The 10,071-nt window shown below is 33.4% G+C and overlaps 1 protein-coding gene across 1 annotated transcript; it reads left to right on the top strand.

The window, feature by feature from the left end:
* The first annotated feature begins 1,074 nt into the window (after positions 1–1,074).
* LOC106054294 (suppressor of fused homolog) lies at positions 1,075–9,802 on the top strand. The gene is made up of 12 exons (XM_013210102.2): positions 1,075–1,253; positions 1,901–2,035; positions 2,228–2,364; positions 2,465–2,607; positions 3,493–3,578; positions 4,228–4,300; positions 4,804–5,011; positions 5,581–5,647; positions 5,812–5,955; positions 7,161–7,299; positions 7,832–7,900; positions 9,093–9,802. The coding sequence occupies exons 1-12, from the start codon at positions 1,105–1,107 to the stop codon at positions 9,162–9,164; spliced, it is 1,422 nt and encodes a 473-aa protein (XP_013065556.1). The 5' UTR covers positions 1,075–1,104; the 3' UTR covers positions 9,165–9,802.
* Positions 9,803–10,071: the final 269 nt, after the last annotated feature.

Raw genomic sequence — 10,071 nt, 5'->3', positions numbered from 1 at the left:
AAGATGAGCTGCCCCGCAGGAAAGAGGACTTTTATTTATGCGATGAAAATGGATGCTTGATTTAGCATTTTCAGTTGATGTTATGGGCCATCTAATCTAGCTGTCCTAAATTAAAACTGCAGAGCAAAGGCGACGTTTTTGCGTAGCTTAATTAAGTGATATAGATCTAGTAACTTCATTTTGTTAAAACTGTTTCTATTTCTATCTCGGAAAACAAGAGTTACTTAATATTTAGAAGAGCATAGTGAGTATGTTGAAAATCAAATATAAAATTATAGAGGTCTTTCATATTCGTTGTAATGATTTTGCTGATAAAGACGACCAACTTGCATTTATAAATCAAGCTAGAGCTATAAATATTCACTGGGAAGAAAGAGATTATTTTTATAACGGAAAACCTGCAACGAACCCCCCCCCCCCTGAGAATTAAATTGATGGCCTCACCTCCCCCCCCCCCATTTTCACATTTTCAACCGCCCCCCTTCCCTAGTCAGGACCTGGCGCCCCCTCCTCTTAGCCCTACGGACCTAGTTAGGTTGGGGCGCCACACAGTCTGATAAGCGCTGACTTTGCCTTTTAAAATGTACTTTTACAGATAATGCTAAAATACTGAAACATTTTTTTAGGAAATAACTATTTTGTTTTTAAAGAACACAAAACGACTTTGTATGCTACTCATTTTAAAAATTATAGATTTAGTAATCTTTAGTAATTTAGGAGTCTAGTTGGTGGCCTAGATTTGCGGCTACGCAAACTAGACCTATCAGCTGTTAGTGTGAATCATGGTGTGAACGCAGTAACTCATCCTCATCATATATATGTAAGTGGGACCACCCTAATTTTGACTTGCTGGGTGGTCTCTTACATTGTTGTGGCTGTTCCATTGATTGGTATTAACACACGTCTTATTAACAATGCATGAATGTTTTATAAATTAAAGTTGATAGCATATTTCCACCTTAAAACAAATAACTAACTCAAAATAAATATTTTTCCAAAGGCTTTAGATATTAATTGGCATTTAAGAAAACATTTTGAAAGGTAATATATTACAATTTATAGAAAGCACGTAATTAGGACACAATAGCCACTAAAACTTCCAAAATGGACGACAGAGAAAGAGTTTCGGGTGTTTATACTCCTGGAAATATACCAATTACTCCTCCTGGATTAGAAGCTATTTATTCTGCGTGCAGAAGACTTTACCCCGATCAACCAAATCCATTACAAGTTACTGCTTTAGTGAAATACTGGTGAGATTGATTTCTTACTTTTTAGATCGATTGATAACACTATTTACAGAGTCTACAGTACTCTACTACAGTGACAGTTACAGTTACTACAGTAGTCAGTACAGTGAGTGAGTAAAGTAACTGTAAACTAAAACTAGATCTAGTTTAGTAGTACTAGACTAGCTAGTACTCGTAGCTACTTAGTACTAGTAAGTACTACCACTACTCCTGTACTAGTACTAGATCTAGTAGTGAGTAGTAGTATAACTGTACTGTAGTGTGTAGTAAACTTAGTTCTAGTTGTACTTGTAGTGTAGTGACTAAGACTGTGTAAAGTGTGTTGAGTAGATTATACTATAAAAGACTATTAGTCTAAAACAAAGTAACTAAAATATGTCTAACTTGAACAAATTCTAGTTAGTCATCAGTTTATCAGCCAGATAGCCTGTAGAGATGTTTTGCATGTTCTTTGTTGTTTACCAATACACACAAGTATCCATTTCATACTGAGTTGACAGATGATGTCATAATATTAATAATTAATAACATTCTTATTCTTACCTTTCCTGGAAATCAACAAGACATTAGCTTTTTAAAAAAAATTGCTACCCTCAACCCTCTAATGTTTAATTATTAATTTAAAATTTTTATTTTTTGCTCTCATTTAGGTTGGGCGGACCAGACCCCCTGGATTACATAAGCATGTACGCTAACCCTGGAGATCCTGATCGTAATATTCCACCACACTGGCATTACATTAGCTTTGGACTTTCAGATCTTCATGGTGACTGCAGAGTCTATGAGTATGTGGAATTCTATTTTTAGATCTCAATACTTTTGTTAAACAAAGCTCACCTTTTGAACAAGAATAAGCTCCGTTACCAATATAAGTGTGTATAAATATATATGAAAATATATGTAAAAATACTTAATGATTATTTATTTAAATATATATCTAGTGTTAATGTATGCTGTTGTTTTCTTAAATTTTACAGACTTGGAGTCTCAGATGGCCCAAGTGGCTTTGGCTTTGAATTAACATTCAGATTGAAAAGGGAGCCCGGTGAAGCGAATCCACCTACGTGGCCCGCAGCATTAATGCAAGCACTTGCTAGATATGTCTTTCAGTCTGGTAATGTATCCATCCCTAAATTTTCCAAGCGATCTTACTTACTAACAAACTTACTATCGATGACTTTATTTCTTTACATGTAACTAATTTTGTTGTGCAGAAAATGTGCTATGTAGTGGGGACCATGTTTCATGGCATACACCCTTGGACGGCAGTGAATCACGAATACAGCACATGTTAATGACAGAAGATGCACAAATGCAGCCTATCTCTTCAATTTTGGGCGTTGTCAACTTTATACAGGTACGAAAATATAGTAATGAAACATTCATTCTAATGACCTATGACCCCTAAAGTTAACTGTTGATTCACACTGGAATTGGCTGAGTACTTCTGTTGTTAGAAGGTATTTCTTGTTTCCAGTGCGAATGGGAAGCATTAGTTGTTGTTTTTTTCATCAATGTTCAATTTACTAACAATTAGAAAGTGTGTTGGTGTAAATAGTTTGATTGCTTACATTAATTAATTAAAAATGACTTGCTTTGTGTAATTTGTTTGTTAATTGTGAGCTCTAAAGTAAACATTTAAACCATGCATAACAAGCCATATATTTATGTCTCTGTCTCTCTACTTTTTAAAAAATCAAGCTAAAACTAAAAATATAACTGTTGCATTCGGAACAATTCTTATCTAATCATATAATTTATCATACAAGAAAGAGAGGGTTAGTAGCTATAAAACTAAATACATTACACTATATTATTTATTACATTTTTTCATAAAAGAAAAAAAAAGTTGTTAGTTCTAAATACATTATTAATTATTTTTCTGATATTAATGAACTGAAAATGTTTCTTATTGGTGCATTAATGTAATATAAATATTTTAAAGTAGTTTAATTTCTTACACGTATAGCATTAGTGATTGTTTTCATTAATATAATGTACAATGGTGAACAGTGTATATAAAAAAACAACACATATAAACATAAACTTGTGGTCCAATATTTTTCAATGTAAAGACCTCAACAAGGGAACTGTAGGGAAGGGAAGTATGTAGGTCAAGTATCCATCAAAGCTCAGGAGGGTGCCCTTCTAAAATGTCAAAGTAAAAGTACAATGTTTCTCTTCATACTGATAATCCTAGGAAGTGTCTTGAAGAATTTTTCTTCTTTCCTCTGTAAATCAGATAGTTGGTGTGTGTGGTGAGGAACTCAAAGCAGCGCAACACTGGAATGGTCCAGGTATTATAGAGCTCCTCAGATCTAAACCAGCGTAAGTACTAAAACATAACATTACTCATTGTGTCCTACTGCCAATGTTTACTTGTGTTAAGTGGTCCCTACTGTTCCAAACATATCTTCTTATTCATTTACATAAACTGGATTTTAAAAAAATAATCCCCGAACCAATTATTAGAAAATATATTTCCCAAAAATAAAATCTAAATGATGTCTTGAACTTTATTTATTTTTTTTAAATGAAACTAGCATAGCAAAGACATTGACATTGTTTGTCATATTCTAATTTGTTGACTTACAGGTTATTTGACATACATTTTTTTGAGACTCTAGAAATGGATCATTTAACATGTAATGTTTGATATAAAATTCTATTTGGCCTTGTGGCTGAGTATTTTGAATCCCTATGAAGATCCCTATGGGATTTTATTTTTTTGGAATTTTAAGACTACCGGTACCATGAGTCCACCCAACTTTAATGGATACCTGACATACACTTGGGAAGTAAAGGCAGTTGGTCATTTTGCTGGTCACATGTTCATCCTCATAACCTTAAAAAAAAAAGGAGATTTATATCATCTGCCCACATAGATCTCAAGGTTGAAAAGGGGTACTTTTAAGATATTATCTTGTCCACTTTATTTGATGTCCAGTCTTATTCACATATCATTTTTTTTTTTTAGAGCTGGAGGTGCATGGCTAGTCACAGACATGAGAAGAGGGGAAACTATTTTTGAGCTAGACCCACATTTGAAGGTAAAGTCTTTCTTCCCTTCTTTTTTGTGTCATATTTAATCAAGGGCTTCCTTATCATGGTATCAAATAATTGATTTTTCAAGGAAGCAAAAGTGTTGGTTATTGTATGATCTTTGTGAAGGTAGAAGAATAAAACTGATGTGTTTTGAGCATCTTTTGCACATTTCCTTAGAATGTTCTTTTCAAACAGAAATCTGAATGTGATTGAAGGCTCAACAGAGCCTAATAAGAATCTTGTGGCCATTAATTTAAGAAAGCAGACTTAGTTGGTACAGATATTGCGCAAAATCCACTTTATTTGTGAATAACTTTTTGTAAGAAATAGTAATAAGGGGAAAGGTAGGCTTTTGCAAGAAATATGCTCCACAGGGTGGGATGCTGCTGGCATAGGAAATGGAGTGACTTTATGAAAGATTTTTTAGACTGAGTAAATTCAGCCTCTTGTACTCAGACCTAGTCAAGTTACCAGCTGAACAAGTTCTGACTTTTTTGTATTTTTGCAGGAAAGATTAGACCAGGGCATTGAACAAGAAGGGTCCAATCTGAGCGGAGTTAGTGCTTGGTGTTCGTGGGATGAACCTGGAGAAAACCACAGCTCCGACAGTGAGGACGATAAAGAAAACAAAAAAGACAGATATGAGGATGAACTAGAAAGGGAAGAAGCACGCAGGAGTGGGAATGAATCAGACAGGAGGGCAATCAGTCATTATGGTAAGCTTTTTTAAATATTTTGTGTAATGCCAGGATCGACTACTACATGATGCATAACAACTGTGTCTTAATCAATCATTTTAAGTAAGATGCTTTGTCCAAATCATCAGTATAACTACTGCATCCAAATCATCTGTTGGTTTTAATTTGTATAAAAATCATCTGTAAGTCTCAGCAATGTATAACTTCTGTGTCCAAATTCTCAGTCAGTGGTGTACGACCACTTTTCCAAACCTAGACAAAAGACACCTAAATCTTTGCATGTTTTTTTCCTAGGAGATTTAAACTTCAAATTTCAGGAGGTAATTATCTTTTCATCTCATCTCATCTCTGCCTGTGGTCCCTTCTGGGGCATAGGCCACCAACTTCCTCCAGGCATCTCGGTTCTGGGCGAGTCTCTCCAACTGTCCCAGTCTCTCCAACTGTCCCCACATCTTGCCCAACTGTTTGGCATCTGCTTCCGAATCCCGGTGCCATGTATTATCTTGTATGACCTAAAAAAATCTTTTTTTTAAGGAATATCTGTAATGTGTAGGATGTATATCATGCTGTCAATTTTTCTATTTCAGATCAAGAACAAATCAAAGCAACCTTGAAAAAAGGTCTTAGCAGCACACATCTTAATGTTAAAGATGAGTAAGTCAAGATTAATATAAGATAATTTATTGTAAGAAACATTTTGTTCTGGAAAAAACTTGCTACAGTTTAAGTTTTACAATTTACTTTTCTTCTTTAGTATTGCTAACTTCATTAGTTCACATTTTAATCAATATATAATATATTTAAATTCTTTTTTCCAGCTCCCAGTCCCAGTCGAGGAAAGAGTCCTTTGACAGCACAGTCAGTTCTGAAGGTCCAACCGAGTTGATTAGAACACGCTCACTGGATTCAGTGCATCTTAAGTTCAATTTGGAAGCTGGTTCACTTCTACCTCTAGCTCTTAGGTATTGTCTTATTTGATGGACTATTATTGAGAAAACCAAGTTTAGTCAAACCCCAATTTACATGTGCCCTGTTAAGGCTCCCGCGCGGTGTTGATTCTTTGAAATATAACTAGTGTAGATCTACGTCTGACTGGAAGTAACACTGAACTCAAACTACTTCAGTAACACCGGCGAAAGGCCGAAACAATCAAAATATGTAGTCGACGCTGATGTTGGTCTACAAATATATTTAATAATCACGAAGGGAATCGTCTGATGTCAGCTATGTCCGTAAATCCATATATCTATTCTACTGCTCTACACGAAGCATCTTCTTTGTAGCGTCACTTAGAGTGTTCTTGTTTTTTAAAGATCTGTCACGTTACTAAGTAAAACTTTCCCCTTATTTCCGAAACAAATAACTAAATCCTAATCATGTCATAACAGCCCCCAAATGGCAGTAGCTTTCCAAAACAAAGATTGGATTTTGCAACCATCTTTCTGTACACAAAAAGCTTAATTTTTTAATGAGTTTCACAAGTTCCTTCGGATAATAAAGCACTAACTCACTCAGGACGATAAGGGATGGGAACAGTAAGGGTTCAAACTTGGGACCATTGTGACAATTCAAAGCGGATATCACATAACCAGGCAGCCATCTTAAACTGTGATGGCTATTTTATTTGGCGCTCACTGGGTATCACTTTCGAGTGATCTGGCATTTTGTTACATTAGCTATTCTACTTAAACTCTATTTATACCAGTCCTCATAACTTTGCAGTTCAGTTATAAAATGAAAATTAAAACTCTTTTTAAAATATTTTTTTTGGTATACATTACATTATCTTCCACTGAATTAAATAACTAACAGTTTTAAATAAAATTGTATTTGACATAAGTGAAGACAGTATTTTGATAGTCACAAGATTTCAAGGATAGGGCAAAACAGAAAAACATTACAAGTTTAAATTTTGTTTTGAAATTTTTTTTCTTATTGATATTTGTTAATTAAGTAATACTTCTATGCTCAAGCCCCTTTCTCCATATTTGTTGCATTTGTTTCTTTTATTATGGATTGTAAAACAAAGTTAGGGCTAGGTAAACCAATGCTCACTGTTGGAACTTGTGGCAATTGTTTTACAACTGGCTCAAGCAAAATGTTAACATGCAAAAGCATAAGTCATTGGTAGTTTAATATGCAGTATCCCACATTTTCTTTCTTTAAGGGGGCGCTTAAAACATGGTCGGCATTTCACCTTCAAAGGCATAATGAACGACATTGCAATTACTCTAGTCTCTTCATCTGTCGTTGGTTCTATAACAGATGATGAACATCCATTTGCAGCACATGGCACATGGTTACAGGTAATGGCAATATTTGTCTTTTTTTTTTTTTCTAACTAATTCATCATTTCTGTTTGTAGTCTTCTAATTTGTTGACTTCCAGGTTATTTGATTTTTAGGGATACCCAGAGTCCATCCAACTCTATTGGGTACCTGACATTAATCACATTAATTAATTAATAATCCTAATTATCCATTCAAAAATTTGTTTTTCACATAACAGTACAAAAAAAAGAGAAAACAATGTATATGATAGCACACTACAATGCAAGAATGATATAAACTTTGTATTTGTGGACAAGTCACTCGTACAGTGGAGCAATGATGATTGTGAATGAAGGGAATAAGAATGAAACTTTTCAGTGTCAAAGCTAGACTGTTGAAAGGAAATGGACCCCCATTCATGAGAACATTTTTGTGTCAGGCAGTGCATTATTAAAAACGAATGTTATGCTTCTGTTGTTTGGACTTGTTTTGAATCCATGTGTGTTTATGATTTTATTCTGTGATTCTATTATTCACTGTGTGTTTGAATACAAATCTGTTCTACCAGGTGTTGATTCAAGAAGATGCTATTGATGAGATGATTGATGACCTCGATGAATTGTCCAATCCTGATGAGGTAATTCTAGGCGTTTCGCTAGTTTAAGAGACTAAGACAAATTTAAACTCATTAAATGCTATTGCTATTGTTACGCTCCACTTGCTCCACACACAAGTAGGTAGAAAGTTTCCGCATAGTGGGTCAAGATTTGTGTGTGTGTGTGTGTAAATGACCAGATTTTCTTGTAGTGTTGAAGAGATTTGGTTAACAGGCAGGCAACGAACTGAAAGAAGGCTTGAAGAAATAGAAGTAATGTAACTGTCTAGAAAAGTCTTTTCTGAGATATAAAAGTAAAAAAAGGCTAGCTATTGGGGTCATTAATTGTTGGTCATTGATAGTCAGTCTTTTGATCAGTAACTATAGACTATTTAATAGTAATATTATTTGTTAGTCAAGCTACTTGTAAAACGCCATTTATGTTTTATGTGAATTTTGTTCATGGCTGGGATAAAATTGTTTTGTAGAATTGAGTTTGAAGATATTAAAATCAAGGAAATTGTAGTGTTTCAGCAGTGTGTTTAATAGAGGCATTTCCAAACCCACATATAAAACATCTAATGGATAGCATGAACAACAGAACTCTCAAAGCAGTGTAAAGTCTTAAAACTTAGGGGGAAAAAAAGACATTTATATCGAAATAATTGTAAGAAAAAATTCTTGTGAGGCCATATTAATTTTTGTTCAAAAATTTAATGCTTTCTAATAAATTATTTAAAAAAAAATAGAGTTTGAAAAAGAAAAGAAAAGATAAATGACTGATAAAACAGTGGTCAACAGAATGGAAATATTTTTGTGCAGTTAAATGTTTTTTTCTCAGGTCAAATCATGTTCTACATGAAATGAACATATTTTGGTTCATTTTATAACCTACCTATGTGAATATGTTATTGTGTTTCGTTCTAACTATATCAAAAGCTGTTTAATACATAAAATTTACAATTTGTAAAAATTTAAAATTAAAAAAAATAATCTCTTTGAATTCAAAATTCTCTAATAAAAGCATATCAGTTTTTCTTTCGTCACCCATCAATATCAATTTACCAAACTTCAAGGCATCAGTTCAGGGACATAAAGGTGTAAATTGTTGAGATGTGAATTTTTTGTTTTACCAAGACCACAACTTAAGGTTGTTGTTTTTTTTCTGTTACCAGTACAACTGAAGGTAATAATTGTGATGTAATAGTCTTTATTTGTATTTGTTTATCTGCAGATATTATGCCCCAAGACTTACAGTTGGCCAGAGAAAAAGTTGTGCATAACAATCTTACCAGACGAAAGCTAGTGATTTACGTTCTCTTAGAATTAACTTCTTTTACATTTCAAGACATCAAGTTTTTTTTTTTCTTTTACTAGCGGAAGTATAAAACTAAGATCTGTCAGACATTGTGTTCATTTGACTGTTGCCTCTTAGTTTACTGTTCTTCTCTTGGACTTAATGTTTGGGAGGAAGGGAGGGCGGTAGTAAGGTGACGAAAAATAAAAGTTTTTATAATTGAAGTATAAATCTGTATATTGAAAAGTAGCTTTTGAAAAAAAAAAAAATAGATCTATTAGCAGTAAGTTTATGATTGTTTTTGATTCTGTAAATATTTTTCAATGCTGTGACACATTCTATTATTATAGAATTAAAAAAAAATGTTATTTGGTTACAATAATAACCATTAGCACTTCAATATTATTTATGGTATCTCTCTCTAGACCGCTTTTTTTTTTTTTGTGGTGCACATGATTTGTGCATGGCATAGACCGACATATCAAAATAATGTCTATAAGTGAAATGATTAATTACTGATCTTACCATGTTTATGTTGAGTCTGTACCTTTAATTTATTCACCTGAAATCATTTGTCGTTTGTTGTGTCACTTTGTTGTATGTAAAACTGGGCATTTAATTTATTTGGGGTGTGAATGTGGAGAGATTACAAAACTGGAAACCAAAAATCATTTTAGACCAGCATTATTTATACCATGTATTATATGTATGTCAAATTGTTGTGACCCATGATTGAAATGCAGCTATTACTATTGAAAAAAATTAACATGTACAGGCCATTCATTGTTTTCAACTTTAAAAAAAATGCTCTCATTAAAATCTTTTGGTTTCTTGCAGAAACATTTTTTTTTTGGACTCAGTATCTGAATTGTTGTCATTGTCCTAGATATTATTTATCAAAAATGATAGAATTAGC

This window comes from Biomphalaria glabrata, chromosome 1 (assembly GCF_947242115.1).
Source record: "Biomphalaria glabrata chromosome 1, xgBioGlab47.1, whole genome shotgun sequence".
Taxonomy (NCBI): domain Eukaryota; kingdom Metazoa; phylum Mollusca; class Gastropoda; family Planorbidae; genus Biomphalaria; species Biomphalaria glabrata.
This window is presented reverse-complemented; position numbering and strand designations above follow the sequence as displayed.